The 19,879-nt window shown below is 43.8% G+C and overlaps 1 protein-coding gene across 1 annotated transcript; it reads right to left on the bottom strand.

Moving 5' to 3' along the window:
- Positions 1-5,277: 5,277 nt before the first annotated feature.
- On the bottom strand, positions 5,278-15,547 carry LOC142990426 (myosin-7-like). The gene is made up of 37 exons (XM_076140211.1): positions 15,347-15,547; positions 15,120-15,263; positions 14,875-15,031; positions 14,758-14,785; positions 14,562-14,670; positions 14,289-14,381; positions 14,135-14,198; positions 13,906-14,004; positions 13,718-13,821; positions 13,500-13,638; positions 13,297-13,415; positions 13,066-13,215; positions 12,800-12,970; positions 12,402-12,711; positions 12,021-12,088; positions 11,612-11,817; positions 11,391-11,514; positions 11,171-11,307; positions 10,658-10,913; positions 10,329-10,571; positions 10,079-10,255; positions 9,851-9,996; positions 9,684-9,774; positions 9,193-9,582; positions 8,971-9,097; positions 8,768-8,886; positions 8,486-8,682; positions 8,173-8,356; positions 7,929-8,094; positions 7,720-7,844; positions 7,321-7,629; positions 6,863-7,066; positions 6,490-6,786; positions 6,217-6,321; positions 6,034-6,129; positions 5,490-5,624; positions 5,278-5,362 (listed from the first exon to the last, which is right to left on the bottom strand). The coding sequence occupies exons 1-37, from the start codon at positions 15,545-15,547 to the stop codon at positions 5,342-5,344; spliced, it is 5,811 nt and encodes a 1,936-aa protein (XP_075996326.1). The 3' UTR covers positions 5,278-5,341.
- Between the last annotated feature and the right edge of the window lie 4,332 nt (positions 15,548-19,879).

The following is a 19,879-nucleotide window of genomic DNA, read 5'->3' as shown; positions in this document are numbered from 1 at the left end:
AAGTCATTGATTGCCATTAGAGTAGAGAAGTTGAATCTTTGTGGAGCCTCAGATAAACATCTAGTATCATTATTGATCTTTCATTTGTGTCCGTTTCAAACTAAACCCCCGTTTGTTCGATCGATCAAAACAAAGGAGAAAGATGGAGTCTGAGGCGTGACACACACCCTGCCGACCACCAGCCCCGAGTTAGACTGACTCACAGACTCACTGAGTCGGGGAGCAGATCTCGTCTTTTGGCATGTACACCAGCGGTGTGCATGAGAGGGCTCCTGTAGAAGCAGCTCCACATACACACCAACAGGAATGAAGCACCACAGTGGAGTTCTACCCAGTTTCTACTTGATCATCACTAAGAGCAATAAGCATCAGCAGGCCTGTTCATGTTTAACATAAAGTAAGTTTAAATGCCTCACAGCTGACTCGTGGATTCTTCCTCCCTAATTCTTTTCGCAGCGCAAACGTTTGTTTCCAGGTCTTTGGTTATTAAAATCTAGTTTTGACTTTGAAATTTGAATTTGTCTTTCTCTTGGTGGAAAAGCTTAGCGAGCTGAACAAAGAATGCTTCAGGAGCACATGTCAATCTGGGCCAGCCTCTCTGTAGGGTTAGGGTGATCAAAGACAAATGAGACGATGAGTTAGTGAGCGACGCAGAGTGGAGCTGTGTTCTCCCTCTGAAGCTCACAGTGTGGATCCTTGGCTCATTTCAGAGGAAACCAGGGAAAGAATCCGTTTTTTTTGGTTGTTGTGAGGTGGACCCACTGTGGTGTGTGTGTGTGTGTGTGTGTGTGTGAGTGTGTGTGTGAGGGCGCTGTATTATTCTATAAGACACAACACAAAAGCAAGACAACAAACAAACCGCTGGTTGTTAGAAGCATCTGTCCTCTTAGAGCCCCCCCCCCCCCCCCCCCCCCCCCCATCTGAGATATCATGAATATTTGGTATGAAAGATGTTCATTGTGATTAATTGTTAACTAGTGATGTGAGTATTAACCATGAAATAAAAACTTGATAATGGACACGATGCGTCACAAAGACTCACTTCCTTATTATTGAACATGAAGCTCACTGATGTTTACAGAATATTGATTTGTGATGTTTTGTGTGATGTTCTAAAGCTAAAGCAGCTGTGATCCAACACTAAAACTTCAGAATGTTTCAATGCTAAATGATCCAAAGCCCTGGCTACATTGTAAAACTAACTGCTAATATTTTAAGCTAAAGGCTATGTTTTACTTCTGAAAGCTGCTTTTGAAGGGGAAAGCTGTGTTTTAACAACTTAAAGTTATCCCAACAGTGTTACCTTCTAAAGCTAAAATCTGTATGCTCTCAAGCTGAAAGCTGAAGGCCAAAGGCTAAAAGCTTAAAGCTAAAGGCTAAAGGCTAAAGGCCAAAGGCTAGGCTGTAGGCTTACTGCTAACTCCCACTAGCTGCCAACATCTTGCAAAAGAACCAAACCCTTTAGAGGGGTTTGAAGGCAGCAGAGTGACTCAGCAGAGCGTTTGGATTGACTGTGCCTCGCTTCGTCATCGCGCCTCAACGCTGTCAAAGTGCACAAAGAAGGAATCTCACTGCACAGGTAAGAAATCTACTTTTTTTTTTAACATTTGTATACTCAGAGACACACCCATGATTTATTTACCCATGACACCAGGATCACCATAGAAACTGGCCGCTGCTGCATCTGAACCTAGAGAAATGATTCATGTTCCATTCATGTAAGATCAAGAATGTGAAGATGAACGTAGTTGAAACTCCTCTAACTCTTTACAATACAACAACTTTAAACTTTAAACTTTACTCATTTAAACAGAGAGACTCACACAAAGCAGTGACACATTATGTTTATATTTTTATTATCAAATCAAAAGTGCTGTATTTTTCAGAATTGATGCAATACGATGTTTTGGCAACATGTCTCCAACCCGGCCCGTCTGATCTGATCCGTCTGAACTGGTTCTGCTGGAGGGTCAGAGCACCTGTCTGTTTGGAATGAGGCCAGAACTCAGAGGACACAGCGGCCCCGCTCTGTGACGCCGCTCTACCTCTGTCCTTTCCTTCTGGCACAGCTTCGTAGCCTTGAGCACAAAGATAACCTGTGAAATTCCTGCTGGCTGCTTTACAACTGCTGATTTACGGGAAGCTGTGTGACGCAGGACGAAGAAGATGAACAGGAACAGGCGAGGGCTGAACTCACACAAGGTGAACGCCTCACTGCTCACTCTCTACATACATGTACGTGTAAACATTCAGCCTAAACGGCCTTAAGACTCTCAGTGCTTAATACTCAACTTTATTCAGTAAACCTCTCTGGTTCCCCCTGCAGGTCTGCACACACAGCTGCTGGTAATCAGATGATCTCTCCTCTGCAGGAAGTGTGTGAGTAAAAGTTGTGCTGATTGTCAGACAATGGAGGTTTGTTTTGATGTTGTCGCTCATCTCAGTTGGTCTGCCCGGTGCTTTCTGCTGTTTCTGTGCTGTAGACTGCAGGTGAGTGAGGGATGAACTGTGCTGACTGGTAGCTCTGGTTTCTGCTCATCCAGTCAACAACATAAATCAAACCTCAGCAGGAATCAGCTGTTGATGTCCCACTCTTTCCCTCCTCCACCTTTCCTTTTTAGCGTCTCGTCTTTTTCAAAGTTTACCTCTGAGATTATTCTCTGATTAAGTTCAATGAAGTCTTCTCCTCTTTGGTTTCACTCTTGTGTCGAGCGCTCCAGAGCTGCAGCGGTGATCCCTGCGTCCTCTGTGATCACGTTCTCACAACATGAGTCCATCAAAGTTTTGTGAATCATTCTTTATTGACTCACTTATCGTCAGCAGCACACAGGTGCACTGCTGATTAATGACTCACACACACGTTCTACATACGGTACATGCCATGATTCGTATGTTTCATTGAGGCATTTTGGTGATTAAGTAATCGCTCTAAGCCAAATCTACTGTGCGCCACCACAGGGAAGGTTCCTCCGACTGACCTCCATATGGTAAACATTCGCCTTTGCATCAGGACTCTGAACATCTTTACTTAGCCCTCAGTCTATTCCAGGCCTCAGAGGAGCAATCACTCAAAGGTCCCATTCCCAGCTGTCCACAGTCCTTGTGTCTCTGACACCGACACACAAGGGAAGGCGTGAGGCATCTTGTGTCTCCTAAGTTTGAAACCCGAGCCAACTCCAGATTCAGATGATGTTCCTATTGTTAGAATGTTTGTTCTTTAGCAAGGGTCACTTGAGGAGGTGTTGAGCATTGGACCCTGCCTCCATGTGTCCTTCTGTTGACTTCTCCTTCTCCTCGCCATCATTCAGAGGGCAGAGCAGCAGGAGGTTGGTTTGCTCCCTAAAGGCTGAAGGATTTGTGCAGATAAACCTTTTTTTTAACTGAGAATGGTTTACTTAAAAAAGGCCCTGAACATGGTGTGGAAGAGAGAAATGCAGCACAGAGGTATGGTTTCAATCCTATGGCGTTTTTTTGTGAAAATGTGAAATTCACTAATTCAGCTTGGAATGCTGCTTTTGGTCTTGTGCCTGTGCCACTTTGGGGCATTGTTGTTTTGTTTTTTCATCATCATTTGTTGCAATCTGTGACGTATTTGTAACTGCAACATTGATCGTTTGTGACTGAGGACTTTCTTCTCACATTTCCGGTGTTTCTGCTTTGTCTTCTCTATAACAAAGACATTATATAGAATTATTGCATTCATTATTATTATTATGTTTCTTCTTATATTTCTATATTACTGCTTTAAACAATGACATGGATAACTTCATGTTCGGAAGTGGCTCATACTTTTATTTCTATGTTGGTTACCTGAAGACATCCAGGACATCAGCAATAGTGTCGGTGAAGAGGCACCATCAGCCCACCAGAGTCCCTCACCAGCCCACCAGAGTCCCTCACCAGCCCACCAGAGTCCCTCACCAGCCCACCAAAGCGCTTCCCAGCTGGTGAGTCTGTTTGCACTAATATTTAACATTAAAGTGACACTGTGACGATTTTACAAATTTCTATTATTCTCCCATCATTTATATTAGCATGATGTCAGTGACATTGATTCTCTGTAAGTTGTATCATTCTGGAGATATTTGGCGTTCACTTAGCATGTCTGCAGGTCTTGGAGCCATTTCTGATTACAAGATCCTTGTTAAATCTTAAAGAAAGAAGAAGAAGTGTCACTAATCACACTGAGGGCGCCTCAGTGTCAGTGTAAATCCTCTGTGGTGGGAGGGGCTCAGGAGTGAGCAGATGGGGAGGAGGGAGGGGCAGCAGGTCCAGTTTACTCCCTGGGTCTCACTCTGTGATCTTTTTGTCCCACGGTAGCAGCACAAACAGATGTTCTTGTGTTTCTTGTGTTAGAGTTAAATGTATCCAGCGCTTCTGCCTGGTGGTTTCTGTTTTGGTTTGTCCGTCTGTCGGGATTCCTCAAAGTTATGGACGGATTTCATGAAACTCGGTGGACAGGTTGAACATGATTGACCTTAACTTTTGTTTGTCATAGAATGAAAATCATCTCCCTGTATTCCCATCTGTATTCATCCACATAGGCCACGCCCATTTGCAACATACTAGATTTGACCACATTTGCGAAAAAAAATAATGTTTTGTATCTCCCCACCACAATTTTTGTCACCTAATGGTGGCGCTATAACAACAGCAGCAAGAATTTGTCAATGAGTTTGGAACATTACATAGTAGAATCAAACGTTTGTTAGTTGAGTCATTCAGACTGAGTCATAGTCATAATTGGAGGAGTGTTGGTGGAGGTATGAACCTGTAATTATGAGGTGTAGCCTGCTGGTGTTACAAGGTATTACACCATCAACAACCTCTCTTTCTCCTCAGTGTGCAAATATTCTTTTTGTCGGTGAGTCGGGGTAATAGTGTCCATGAATGGGCAGCCGGTGTCCCTCTGTGACTTCATGTGGTGTGTAAGTGTGTGTGTGTGGTAAAATCAGGATACAAAACCTGAACCCTAACCCATGAATATGTCAGCTTTGAGTTAGCCTGGTATTTCACTATCTTGGTTCAGTCACTCCCAAAGGTGGCACCTGGTGAACATTGATGAACCTGCCTCTAGCTCACCTACTAAAAGAACTCTCACTCTTCCTTTAACAACATAATAGGAAATGTGTTGTTGTTGAACCCCTCACATTAGAATGTAATTGTACTGTCAAAACGCCAGGATTCTCCATTTTCTCTTCTTAAATGTTCTCAGAAACATGATGAAAGAAACGTCAGAGTTTGAGCTGCAGCTTTATTTATTCTACTGAACATCAGACAAGCTTAGGGAGGCACCTTTACACCACATGGGCCTCGGAAACAAGAAGGGATTTCATGGGCTTCATTCTTCATCGTGTCCTTTCTGTAGAGAGAGACAGAAAAGAGACCTCAGCTCTGTCCAAACCAGTGAATGTTTGGTTTTATTCTTATTCACTGATGCTTGAAAAAAAGACAAACAGATAAACTGAACTGCTGGTCTCCACACTGACCTTTGACCCCACATCACGGCTCTTGGCACGTAGCTTGTTGACCTGAGATTCTGCGATATCGGCCCTCTCATCAGCTTCATCCAGCTCGTGCTGCAGCTTCCTGAACTTGGTGAGGTTACCGTTGGCTTGTTCTTCCTACAGGAAAGAGACACTGTACATTAGTGATGGAAATAATAACAGGTAAGGAAAGTAAAATGTATAGTTTTCCACATGTGAAGTAGGTTTGTCTGTGCAACCATAGAGATCTGTGTCTACGTTCTCAGTGGTAAGTCAAGAACTTCCACTGTTGTGTTAAGGCTTCAGCACACGACCATGCCAGCTCCCAGAAGATACTGACACTGCTGTATATCCCATCTAGACTGGGAACGCCTGGGTGAGAGCCCAGGAAGAGCTGGAGCACCAAACGAGGACATTTGCTTTACCTTCTCACCACAACCCCTGAGCCTCTGAATAGACAGTGGAGATCAAATGAATAAAGGAGGATCCTGTTGGTGTTCCTCAGCATTTCTACACCACATTTCTCTGCTGCCCTGAAAGTACTCACAGCCTCCTCAGCAGTTCTCTTGTAGGATTTGACCTTCAGCTGCAGCTTGTCCACCAGATCCTGCAGACGGGCCAGGTTCTTGCGGTCCTCTTCAGTCTGAAATTTAACAAACAAAATTAAATTAATTTTGAAAGGGAATTTTAGTCTGATGATTTAAACATGACTTAACTGAAGCTAAGGTACCTGATAGGTCAGCTCTTTGATTCGTCTCTCATATTTTCGCATTCCTTTGACCGAGTCGCTGGACTTTCTCTGTTCAATCTCAACTTCACTTTCCAGTTCTTTGATCTGTTAAGGCAGTTCAGTAAAGTAAAGTATACTTCTAACAGATGATTATGAGTAAATATTTAAATGGTACTATCAACATTCTCAGTTTTTGGTGTTTGAGTGATAAATTTCCAGTGACATTCAACCAGCACCATTTTACAGAAGGTACCAGAACCGAACCCTACTCACCCTGGCCTCCAGCTTCTGCAGCTGCTTCTTCCCCCCCTTCAGAGCGATCTGCTCAGCTTCATCCAGACGGTGTTGCAGGTCTTTGATGGTTTGCTCCATGTTCTTCTTCATACGCTCCAGGTGAGCGCTGGTGTCCTGCTCTTTCTTCAGCTCCTCTGCCATCATGGCAGCATCAGTGATGGCCTTCTTGGCCTTCTCTTCAGCGTTTCTACACTCCTGCACTGCCTCCTCTACCTCAGTTTGGAGCTGGGATGTATCAGCCTCCAGCTTCTTCTTCTGGTTTATCAGGCTGGTGTTCTGGACAAAGCAAAACCTCCCTCAGTGAAGTGAGAATAATCAGAGGATTGCAGCAAGTACAATCCCAGCATCTCACCTGTGAGTGCAGGAGCTGCACCCTCTCAGTCACATCCAGCAGCTCTTGTTCAGCAAGTTTGCGACCTCTCTCAGTTTGTTCCAGAGCAGATCTCAGTTCCTCCAGTTCAGCCTGAAGCAGGATGTTGCGTCTCTCCACTATAGCAATGTTCTCTTTGAGATCATCGTTGGCTCGAAGAGAGTCGTCAAGCTGGAGCTGACAGTCCTGGAAAATGTTTACATGTTTTAGATGTGAAGTTGCCAACAGAACAACATAATCAAACTGCATGCACATGTTCATGATCCAGTACTGTGTTTGCTTTGGACCACGGCCAAACCTTATTACACACAGATATAATATACACTAAGGGGAAGTTTCATGGAAATTAGTTAATCTTTTCAAATAATCCTGCTGATAGACAGACAGGCAAGAACAGGACCTCCATGAAGGAGCTCAAATATGTGAGTCATCCTTTTCACCTTCAGGTGAGCGTGGACAGACTTGAGCTGCTTCTGGGCCTCAGCTGCCTGCCTGTTGGCCTGGCTCAGCTGGATCTCCATCTCATTCAGGTCTCCCTCCATCTTCTTCTTCAGACGGAGGGCCTCAGTCCTGCTGCGAGTCTCTGCCTCCAGAGAGCTCTGCAGGGTGTCCACAATTCTCTGTTGGTTTCTCTTTGCCTGCTCCATCTCTTCCTCTTTCTCAGCCAGCTTTCGCTCCATGTCAGCCTTCACCTGGTTGAACTCCAGCTGGGCTCTGAGAATCTTCCCTTCCTCGTGTTCCAGTGAGGCCTGCAATGACAAATTGAAATGTGAGATCTGTCACTCTCCACTGATGGATGTTCAGTTGCCTGAGATCTGTCATCACAAGACCCAGGATACCTCTGCCTCCTCCAGAGCGGTTTGTATCTCAGCCTTCTCCAGCTCCAACTGTTTCCGAATCTTCTCAAGCTCATGAATACTTTTCCCTCCCTCTCCAATTTGCTCAGTGAGGTCAGCAATTTCCTCTGTGGGTCAAATAAAAAGTTAGAAATTGGACAGGTGGTCCTGACAGATTTTCCAGTATAAGATTAAGCTGGAGTTCCTTTTACCCTGTAGGTTCTTGTTCTCTCTCTTCATGGTCTCCAGATGGTCCAGAGACTCTTCATAAGAGTTCTTCAGTTTGAAGAGCTCAGTGCTCAGAGCTCTGGCCTCCTTCTGGGAGCTCTCCAGCTCACACTGAGACTCCTCATACTTCTGCTTCCATTCTGCCAAGACCTAAGATATGAAGCCCTAACAGTTATTTGACATTCTTCATCAGACAGAACAAAGGACCAAGTGTTAGTGTAGTTGTACCCTATCAAAGTTTCTTTGCTTCTTGTCCAGGGCAGCAGCAGCAGCATTGGACCTCTCCACATCCACCATGAGATCTTCAATCTCGTTCTGCAGTCTGTGCTTGGTTTTCTCCAGAGAGGAACATTTAGCATTCACGGCTTCCACAGCCTCCTCAGCATCCTGCAGACGCTGAGCCAGCTTCTTCCTGAGCATGAACAATAAGGGACTCTGCAGTCATACTGATCTAATATCTCTTTACACTGACTTCATATTTTAGCTGAATGTGTTTGTTGACTAAAGTCAAGTGTTGCTGTCTTCTATCTCCTGGACTCACTTGGCCTCCTCCAGTTCCTCGGTCCTCTGGATGGCATCAGTTTCGTACTTGGTTCTCCACTGAGCCACCTCAGAGTTTGCCTTGGACATGCTGCGCTGCAGTTCAGCCTTGGCCTCCTGCTCCTCCTCGTACTGCTCCCTGAGCAGGTCGCAGTCATGACGAGAAGACTGGACTGCATGAGCTAATGCGTTCTTGGCCTGAAATCAAAGCAAACCTTGGTGCTTCTCTGGTACCAACACCTCATCTGTCTCAGATTCCTTCTCTTTATTTTGGGGGTTCTACCTTGACTTCCTCCTCCAGTTGCCTTTTCAGATCTTCAAGTTGTTGGGTGTAGGATTGTTTTCCTCTGGTGAGTTGAGACACCAGGGAATCCTTTTCCTCAATCTGCCTTGAATATTCACCTGATTCAATGCCATAAATATTCTTTTAGAAACACCCTGATATGTGTTGTTATGAAGTGTTTGTGTTCATTAGTGTTTGTGTACCATTCTCAGTTTGAAGCTTTGCTCTCTGCATGGTGAAGTCATTGATGGTCCGCTGTCCCTCTTCAGCCTTTGCTTTATATTCAGTCATCTGGTCTTCCAGAGTCCTGCACATTTTCTCCAAATTAGTCTGAAAACAGAACACGATGATCAATTCTTTACAGTTACACCACAAATACATCAAAGTTTCATCTAGTAATCTGTTTGAGTGAAACTACAGCTGACCTTGGACTTGACGATATGCTCCATATTGGAGACCACATCATCCAGTTCCAGCCTGAGCTCGCTCTTCTCCTTCTCCAGTTTCTGCTTGACTCTCTGGAGGTTGTCGATCTGCTCCCCCAGGTCAGCCACACTGTCGGCTTGTTTCTTCCTGAGCGTGGCGGCTGTGGACTCGTGCTGCAAAGTGGCCTCTTCAAGGTCTCTGCGGAGCTTCTGGAACTCGGCCTCCCTCTTCTTGTTCATCTCGATCTGAGCAGATGTTGCTCCTCCTGCCTCCTCCAGCCTCTCGCTGATCTCCTCCAGCTCTCTAGCCAGGTCTGCTCTCTGCTTCTCCACCCTAGCTCGAGCAGCTCGCTCAGCCTCCAGCTCCTCCTCCAGCTCCTCTATGCGGGCCTTTACAAAAACATAAGTACAAAATGATGTCATATGTTGAGGCCTTATCCATATGAAATATATATGATCATACTAATTGAGCTTATTATTGCTTTTATTACCTGCAACTCCTTCAGTTTCTTCTGGAGCTGGGCACTCAGCGCCTGTTCGTCCTCTATTCTGCCATTAAGTTGGCTGATTTCAAAGTCTTTCCTGTAGGTTAAACATTTGTTTAAGTTGAAATGTGTAATAAAGTGTCATTTATATTTACACCAAGTTGTATTTTTACTTCTTCAGCCTCTCTTCGAGCTGCTGCTTGTCATTTTCCAGATCCATGACGCTCTCTTGGGCTAATTTCAAGTCTCCCTCCAGCTTCCTCTTTGCTCTCTCCAGATCCATACGAATTTTCTTTTCTTGCTCCAGAGATCCTTCAAGCTGCAGTGGAAGATGATTACAGTCTTTGACTTCAACTTGTCCACAGTTTTCCACAAGCATGTTCATCATATATTCGACTTACATCATCGACTTGCTGCTCCAGCTTAGACTTGGCTTTGGTCAGAGTGTTGACTTTGTCTTCTTCACTCTGCAGGTCATCCAGCGTTTGCTGATGAGCTTCCTGTAAGGCTTTCTTTTCCTTTGTCAGCTTGGCGATGATTTCATCCAAAGCAGCCATCTCCTCCACCAGGTTCTTCACCTATGGCACAAAGACATGTTTAATCCAGGACTTAATAGAATAGATTCTGTTTGGATGTAGGTTCATCTATCACCTTGTTCTCTGTAGCATGCTTCTCCTTCTCCACTTTGGCCAGAGTGAGCTCCAAGTCATCAATGTCCTTCTTTAACTCTGAGCACTCATCCTCCAGCTTCCTCTTCTTGGCGGTCAGCTCTGCGTTCATCTCCTCCTCATCCTCCAGTCTTTCTGTCAGCTCTTTCATCTTTGACTCCAGCTGAATCTTGCTCTTGATCAGCCCCTCACATCGTTCCTCAGCATCACAGAGATTATCTTGCTCCTGTTAGGATTGCAGATAAACTGTTTGCTGCACAAACTGAGTTTGGTTCTAAATATCTTTGGAATGCAGAAGTTTTGTTAACTTACAGATTGGACTTGGAGCTGCAGGTCGTTCTTCTCTTGGAGAAGCGACACCATTTTCTCTTCTAGTTCCTTCCTACGGGCTTCAGACTTTGCATAGGCCTCCTTCAGCTTCAGGAATTCTTCCTTCATGTTGGCCATCTCCTTCTCTGTCTCCGCTGACTTGAGCAGAGGTTTAATCTTGAAGTACAACTTCATCCAGGGCCAATTCTTGACCCCCATGAAGGCTCTGATGTTCCACTGGATCACCAGTAGTGAGTCCCTGGATACATTAAAATGGTCAGGAACTCTTAGAACTTCTCTTTTGAAACCTTGGTATTAATTTAAATATGGAAACATTTTGGAAAAAAGCAATGAGAGCAGGCTGATGTGGTTTGGTGGTTTGTATATTGATGGTAAGTTACTTGCTTTGAGTTTGATTAATGTTTAAGTTGTTTTAAGGGCATGAATGGGTTCTAATGATTTTTATATACTGTATGTCAGTGCTGCTTTCTCAATGGTTCTCCTATGATTACTTGCCTGCGTTCAACAATCTTCTGGAATTCGATTCTTGCTAGAAGACCTCGTGACCTTGATTGGATTCCAGTAATGATTAAAGCTAATCGGTCATCTCGCATCTCCTCCAGCAGACCCAACAGGCCAGCTTTGAAGAAGACCTGTTTTTGAATCAAAGGTTAGGGATACATTAGTAATGTTATACAAAATTCATATACTATGAATTTGGCACAATAATACTGACCTTGGTGTGACCCAGTTTGTACTGGTTGTGGTCAAGGTCTAAAGAGCCGAGCAGTTTCTCTGCAGCCTTTTTGTTATCGATAAACTGTCCCTCAGGGATGGCATTAGGGTTCAAAATACGATATCTTCATAATGAAAATGGAAGGTGTTTGCATTTGAATTCATGTTTTCCAGATATTAAATACTGTACCACCAATGTTTGTGTTTCTATCTGACAGGCACCTCTGTTTGAAGTCCCCGTAGAGGATCCTGTTAGGAAAGCCCTTCCTGCAGATCCTGATGCCCTCCAGCACACCGTTACAGCGTAGCTGGTGCATCACCAGAGGATTCTCCATGGCCCCAGGAGTCTTGGTCTCATTGGGGATGAGGCAGCGTACAAAGTGAGGGTGAGTGGACCTCAGGTTGGTCATCAGCTTGTTCAGGTTCTCCTGTGGAAGAAACGAGGACCTGAGAGTTAAGACCCCAGTTTTCTTATACAAAAGACAAAATAACTGGTCATTGAACACATCCTAGAACAAGGATGCACATAGCTTAGTCCTTTAAAGTCTTTTGGGGTTTCTACATCTTATAGACTCCCCGGCTGTGATAGGATCAACTCTCCAATCAGACAGATTCTTGTGTGTTTACTCACCCTGTGGAGCGCAGATACAGTCTGGAAGGATGAACCCTTCTTTTTTGCTCCTTTGCCCTTTCCAGTGTCTGCGAATGGAACCACAAACATAAATGATTTAGTCTTGTTATTCTCATTGGCGCATAATGTACTATATAATGTATTACAAGTTGACAGTATTATACATTGGACACCTGATTTCAGAAATTTCCTTCGGGATTAATTTAGTTTTATCTTATCTTATCTTTTATCTGATGATTAAGAGGATAACAACTTTTCTCTTTGTTGTCATTGCACAAGTACAGAGAAATGCATTTAACCACAATGATGTTCCACAAAGCCTTCTTCATCTATCGTGTGAACAATTTAACAATACAATCGCTCCCTTCATTCATGTCTTACCTGCGTCAGATCCTGCATAATTAGCAAAGAGCAAAGACAGCAGCTTGAGATTTGACTTCTGGTAAAGTCCAACCACAGTCTCATTCAGAGGATCCTTGTTCTTCACCAGCCAGTTGTTTATATTGTAATCAACAATTCCAGCGTAGTGACCCAGAGCAAAATGAGCCTCTGGTCTTCCTTTGACGATTCTGGGCTTCTGGAAGTTGTTGGATTTGCCCAGGTGGTTGTCATAGAGTTTGGCCTTGAAGGTGGTATCATCAGCTTTGGGGAACATGCACTCCTCTTCAAGGATGGACATGATGCCCATGGGCTGAGGAGGCACAAACACACCAAGGTTTGGGAGGAAAAGCATCTTTATTTATCTCTAACCCTCTATAACCCACTGTTTAATGTCTCACCTTTTCAATCAGGTCAATACAGGCCTGCAGATCCATACCAAAGTCTATGAAGGTCCATTCAATGCCCTCTTTCTTGTACTCTTCCTGCTCCAGCACAAACATGTGGTGGTTGAAGAACTGTTGCAGTTTTTCATTGGTGAAGTTGATGCAGAGCTGCTCAAAGGTGTTGAACTGGATGGTAAACATCAGACAGCAGTTTGGTCGTCACATCAGAGATAGTTTGATAGTTTTATCAAGAAATTGATTGAAACCAAGTCAGAGCTCACGTCAAAGATCTCAAATCCAGCGATGTCTAGCACACCGATGAAGTACTGACGAGGCTGCTTGGTGTCCAGTGATTGGTTGATTCTCACGACCATCCAGAGGAACATCTTCTCATACACTGACTTAGACAGTGCACTCACTGCGTAGTACACCTAACAAAGGAATGGAGACAACCTAGTAAAACCTTTCTAGACTTAATGTTGGATCTGAACACGAGTTGTATTTCTCCTCACCTGGGCGACATTCTGTCCCTTGGTGACCCACTCGTTTCCCACTTTGACCCTCGGGTGGAGGAGACCTTTGATGAGGTCAGCAGAGTTCAGGCCCATCAGATACGCAACTTTGTCGACATCTGTGGAGAAAATGACTTCATGACTCTCGTGTTTCCTAAGCAGTGTTGGCTGTAGATCATTGGCTATATATAGTGACCTCTGACCTTCAGTGCCGTCGGCCTCGGCCTGCTCCTCTCGCTGCTTCTGCTTGAACTTCATGTTGCCGTAGTGCATGACGGCTCCGACTAGCTTGTAAATGCTGTTCTTCTCCTCTTGAGTAAAGCCCAGCACATCATAGGCTTCCTGGATGAGATGTCATGTGATCAATGAATGTCTTTAAACCTTTAATTTAGCATTGACTGTGATTAAAGAGTCGGCTCACATCAGTGGCCATCAGCTCTTCAGAATCATTGATTGATGTGACCTTCGTCTCTCCTTGAGAAATGAAGGCGTAGTCGTAGGGGTTGTTGGTGATGAGCATCATGTCTAAGGAACAATTTAAAAACTGTTAATATGTTTAAGTTTACAGCGACCGTTTCTCACCAGAAACCTAGAAATTGTATTTCTCACCCAGAAGCTCTGGCTTCTGCTGAGACAGGATCTGGTAGAAGATGTGGTAATCCCTCTCAGCTTTGAGCTGGTAGGTCACACGAGACTTTTCCAGAAGGTCTATGAGAGAGGCCACACACACATGGAAACAGTCAAGTATCATTCAGTAAAAAGGACAAACTTCCTACAAGCAGCTGATCACATCTGAATGTGATTGTGGTTCAAGTAGATCATCATTAGTTCAACTTACAAGTCTCAATATCAGCAGACGCCAGCTTTCCTCTGTTATCAAAATGAATCCTGATGAATTTACCCTGAGAGGAAAAGTTGTATTTATTAGTTACTTTAGTTTGACTCTGGGTCCATTCAGGGTGTCAAGCAACCACACACACACACACACTCACAAATCTGGAGGAGTTGTCGTTCCTGATGGTCTTGGCGTTCCCAAAGGCCTCCAGAGCCGGGTTGGCCTGGATGATCTGATCCTCCAGGGTCCCCTGTTTGTGTCAAAACACACAACTTCAGCTCCAGACAAGTCAAACACACAGGTGCCACATTTACACACACTCAGTCCTGCCATGAGGACGTAAACATCTGGTTCCACCAAGTCCATGTGGCCCCATGTGTGATCCCAGTATGAGCTGTCTGCCCAACAGCTGAATGTTTGTATTACAAACCTTCTTCTCATTGGCTGCTTCTTTCTTCCCACTTGGAACAGCAGCGATGCTGGCAAAATACTGGATGACTCTCTTGGTGTTGACCGTCTTTCCAGCACCGGATTCTCCACTGAATGGATGAGACGACAGAACGTTTAGACCCAAACTAAATATTCTCCAGTACTGTCCAGGTGTTTGTGGTTGCTCTGTAACTCACGTGATCAGGATTGACTGGTTCTCTCTGTCTGCAGAGGAAAAGGTACGAGTGTGAGAAAGGAGGCTTGATGGAAGCTGAAACATTTGATCAGGATGAAGGATAGAGTCTGCTGTTTACCTGTCAGCATGTACTGGTAGGCGTTATCAGAGATGGAGAAGATGTGGGGAGGAGCTTCACTCCTCTTCTTTCCTCTGTAAGCCACCACCACTTCCTGGTTGTAGACTGGCAGCGCCTTGTAGGGGTTGACGGTCACACAGAAGAGTCCAGAGTAGGTCTGAGACAGAGACACATTTTGGAATTAGAACACAATGGTCTAATAATGTCCACATCAGAAGGTTGAGTCTTTACTGTGGAGCTCTCACATAGATCATCCACGCTGCGTAACGCTCTTTGAGGTTAAACAGCACAGCGGGCTCATGGAGGAAGGTGAACATCGCCATGTCTTCAATTTTATCAAACTTTGGCGGGTTCTGAGGGTGGACATCACACTCCTTCACCGTCACCTCCTGCCAGGGAGAACAAACTCTCTCATCATTGTTCCACACTTTGATTTTTATAGGTTGCCACAAAATGTTTTGGATTGTAATACCTTCCCAAATTCTGTCTTAGCGGTGACTTTGTCTCCGTCTCTGCTGGTGACGGAGGCCTTCACATACTCCACCTCGGGGTCGGGAACAAAACATTCCTTCTTCATGTCGAAGGGCCGAGTCTGAGCCTCCAGACGCTCCCTGTCTGACTTCCTCAGGAAAGAAGCAGCCGGCCCAAACTCCGCCATGACAGCGTCCCCCATGATTCAACCTGTGATGAATCTGAAATCTGATCAGATCTATGAAAAGATTGTTTAGAAAACCCAATCATATCTGAAGGTTCTGCAAGATGTAACACAAGTCTACTGTAGCCCCATACAGAGAGCAGCAGTATTAATACGAGAATTGTGTAAGGCTCATCATATATGAATGAAGTCCCTGTGCTGTCATGATTACTGTTGTATAATATGATAGATTGATTTCATCTCAAACAAATATTACAGCCAAGCTACAGTGTGGATGTAAACCTTAGCTACAGTCTATGACGCTTCCACATTTAGGTCCATAAAATCACCCCATCATCCTTTTTGTGACATCACATAGCAATACAACAATCAGCACAATAATGTACAAAAAGCAGAACCAAAGTCACACTGACTCAAACACGCTAACACAGGGTACCATAGATCTAACACACACACATAGATCCCAGCTGCAGTGTAATGTGACACTGAGACACTGGGAGTACACTCATCTCTACTCTGCCACTTATTATTGCACCAGGCTCAGAAATCTGGATGCACTGAAAGTAACGATCCACAGATTTCCTCCCTGCGGTAAAGTGAGTTTACCTGAGGAGTTCAGTCCCAGCAGATCAGGATCAGGATCTGTGCTGGTCACAGAGAAGCAAAGCAAACATTCAAGTTTCATTTCATTCAGACAAATCAAAGCTGAGCAGTGAACATCAGAAGAACATTAACAGAATGAATCTCCTCATATCACCACCGACCTGACGACCTGATGACCTGACGACCAGATACTTGTCTTTATATAACCCAGACTGAACTGGAGAATGAGAGCAGACGAGTCAGAGAGCGGCCGTGCACTCTGCAGGCAGCTGGTTCGCACTTTCTCTTACCTTTGACCGTCAACCTTTGTCAAGTGAAAGGATGGATCCAGTGGCTCACACCCGGCGCTCCCTCCAGTAATAAAGGCGGTTAGTCAGCCAAATATGGGATGAATATCAGAGAAATGGCATCCAAGTCTCATATCACAAGATGCATTGTCCAAATTGGGTCGGGGCTTCTGCTGCTATTTGTTGCTCCCACCTTGTAGACAACAGACTAATAACAGACAACGGGCCAGAGGGAACAATGGAGGGGGGGGCCTGGGGGGTGCAATGTGTGTGTGTGTGTGTGTGTGTGTGTGTGTAAAGCAGGGTGGGCTACTCTTGTACTCTGTGTTCTCTTGTTTGCCGTTGTCCCATTCTCTACAACTGCAGTTGCAGAATATTAATCAGTCAATTTTAGTTGTATTATTTATCATTATTTAGGTACAAGACTGATTATTGAAAAATAAAAATCCAAGTTTTTTACCACATTATTCCCCAGTTCTCCTGATTTTTTTTTGACATTTTTAGTTAAAATGTCATAGATTACATTAGAAAAGATAAACCTAGAATCAATTTTGTTCTTTATTGTCCTGTGGATTTTTTGATGGATTTCTTATCTTCTATCACATATTTTCATTTTTAATTATTTTTGAGGCGTTAGAACCAAGAGTTTACCACAAATAAAGGTTTGAGTGAAGCTCTGTGGCAAAATTCTATGAAATAACTTCAGCTTCTTGAGTTTGGAAGATGATGATGCTCTTCATCAGATAGATGTTTTATATTTGAGTGCGTCTCCATAACCAAACTAAATAAAGCCGTGAGCAGACGAGAGGCTTTATGTTACATCAAACATCTCCAAATCTAAACTTCAACAATAGCCTGTGATGTGATACGGTGTGAAATACATTAGAAGAGGACGGATGGAAAGCCGCAGCTGTTGTCTGCAGGCAGGCAAGACGAGGCCAAGGTCACAGCTGTGAAAGCCTGTAATCAGCACGCCCATCGCAAGTGTGACAAGCGTCATCTCATTTATATCCAGAAGAGAGGACTCATACCTCCACCAAGGCCGAACAGTTCTCTCAATGCTCTGAATGTAAATCTAGACAAAATCTGTCATGTGTTGGTTATGTTCATTCTTTACAGAAATGTTTAGGCACAGCGGGGAGGCAGCAGATAGACGGCTTCAGTTCTCTCACCGTGTCCTTAAGTGTAACTATCAGACTGACTCACTCACTGCTGTCATCAGTTTGTCCACCTTGACCTCCAGCCCAGAGTTTACAGTGGAGGTCACTGTACCGAGCCGTATCAGAACCAGCGTTGAAACCATAGCGATACTTGTTCAGTACAAAGACTGAAGGAAAACAGGAGGCTAAAGGAATGGTGTGGATGTAGACCTGTCTGTCTGCACCACACTGCATTACAGTACCACAACTTTCACCATGATCTAAATACACAGAACCAGAATTGTCCCTTTTTTCATTTCGTAGTTGGTAACATTTGATATTTCAATGATAGACTCAATGTCAAACTATAAATGTCCCAGAGATCTGGACCTGGGACAGGTGAGTCCCCTCTGTTGTTTGAGTTTGCTGCAGTCCAAAAGCAGCCAGCTGAGCGTCCCCGTCCTGTTGACATCCATTACTGTCTTGTCTTTATCCTTGTACACAAAGATAACTTGTGAAATTCCTGCTGGCTGCCTCTGAGGTCCTGATGGTTCACTCTGGGACACTTTGTGACGCTGGTAGTCAGAGGACCTTTTCTGGCTTTGACCAAGGAGGGGTCATCCCTGGCCTCGTCCCTGCCTTAATAGAATCTCTTCTCCTTCTGATCCCATTGTCTATTCCAGGCCTCATCAAAGGTCTCATTCCCAGCTGTCCTCAGTCCTTGTCTCTGACTTTAATCATCACATGGACACACTGAGAAGGTGTGAAGCACCTTCATACACTTAAGTTGGAAACTGGAGCCAGCAGAGCTATTGTTGGTATTTGCGGTTTGTAGCTGTGAAAGGTCAGGTTTCTGTTGGTCTGATTCTTCTCTTGTCTTCACTTCCTCTCATTCAGACTGTGGGGACTGGAGTGGAATCATGACGACTGCTCCTCCTCTGATGAAGCCATGAACACGGTGAAATCATGCAAAGGTACGGCTCTCGTGTCACTAATGAAGTCTGTTAAAACTGTAATGTGGAAAGAACACTGAACTAGAAACCAGGATGGATCTGAAACGGCTTTGTTTACAGAGCTAATGACTTAATCCCATGATTTATAGTGGGAAACGGGAACTTTTCTGGAATTTTAGATGTTGGGCGGACAGATGTTTACTTTTTGTTTTCCTCTGAGATGTTTTTTTTTAAAGGTTGAACTTATCTTAGAATTGTAATGTATTTTGTAGAATACATTTAAAAAAATATATTTATCATAAATCAGAATCAAGAAGTAAATTCATGAACTATTTTGTGAAAATAATTGAAGAATTCTTCAGAATGATTTGCTGAGGACTTTGGAGAGCATTCAGATCTTTAGATCATTTGAGAGTCTGTGTGTATTTTGTGTGAGTTGGTGTTAAATCCTCAAACATCGAGCAACTCTGCCATCTATTTGTATCTGTCACGGCTTGTGTGAGCGCTATCTGCTGGTTGTAGGTAAAATAAATCAATAGATTGTCTGGACGGAGCGACAAATTGGAACATTTGTGGGGAAACCACAATAGTTATCTGGTTTATGCTACACAGTGATAATGAGGGTGTTGATCTGTCACATGTCAAAGCCAAAAGAGGAATTTCCTGCAATTGTTGGATATTTATACAAATAATTTTATTAAAATGTTTGAGATTTATTCTATTTGATTTCCATTCATCCATTATCAATCCCTGCTTATCCACTAGTGGGTCGTGGGGTAGCTGGAGCCAATTCCAGCTGTCAACAGGCAGATTTGGGATTTCATATATTTTAAATGATATAGTTTTTATAATTCAATTCTAATATATTGCATCTAAAACATTTGACTATATTTCTCTTTTGAATCTATTTAATAAAATAGAGGATCTTGCAATAGTGGAACCACAAACTTCTAACATCTGCATCTCCAGCAACTTGTGTGTGCCATCTGCTGGTCATGGGTAGACCCTGCAATATAGAGTCAGGGGAGTAAAAGGTTAAAGGTAAAGTTCATATGGAGAGTCGTTTCTTTCATTCCCCTAATTTTCAGGAAATTCTAAGAGCCAAACAAATCCGTGAGTGAATGGATTTGAAATGATAACAAAGATCAAAGTCTTCTGCTTTTGCCTTTTTGTTGTTTGTTTTGTTGTTGTTAGGTTTCTGGTGCAGGTAGCGCCATCATGTGGCTGTTTGTGTTTTGACTCGTAACAATGAACTATGAGACGTCTTCATCAATCCTTTGTTTTAGGTAAAGGGTTTCTTATGTGTGTGTGGTCTGTTTGGCACACACTCATATGTTTATCGTACCAGAAATAAACTTTAAACTAAAC

Source organism: Genypterus blacodes, unplaced genomic scaffold, assembly GCF_046128005.1.
Source record: "Genypterus blacodes isolate CSIRO-AG114 ecotype Tasmania unplaced genomic scaffold, CSIRO-AGI_Gbla_v1 ptg000527l_1, whole genome shotgun sequence".
In the NCBI taxonomy this organism is placed as follows: domain Eukaryota; kingdom Metazoa; phylum Chordata; class Actinopteri; order Ophidiiformes; family Ophidiidae; genus Genypterus; species Genypterus blacodes.
Note: the sequence above shows the minus strand (reverse complement) of the source record. Positions and strands in the feature narration are given on the sequence as shown.

Bases quoted from the DNA above. Each gene is read 5' to 3' on its own strand.
- LOC142990426 (XM_076140211.1), bottom strand. From the start codon at position 15,547: ATGGGGGACGCTGTCATGGCGGAGTTTGGGCCGGCTGCTTCTTTCCTG. The intron at 14,786-14,874 runs GTAAACAGCAGA...TTTCCTCTGCAG, and splicing joins CTACCAGTACATGCTGACAG to ACAGAGAGAACCAGTCAATC. The intron at 6,130-6,216 runs GTACCTTAGCTT...GTTAAATTTCAG, and splicing joins TCAAAGAGCTGACCTATCAG to ACTGAAGAGGACCGCAAGAA.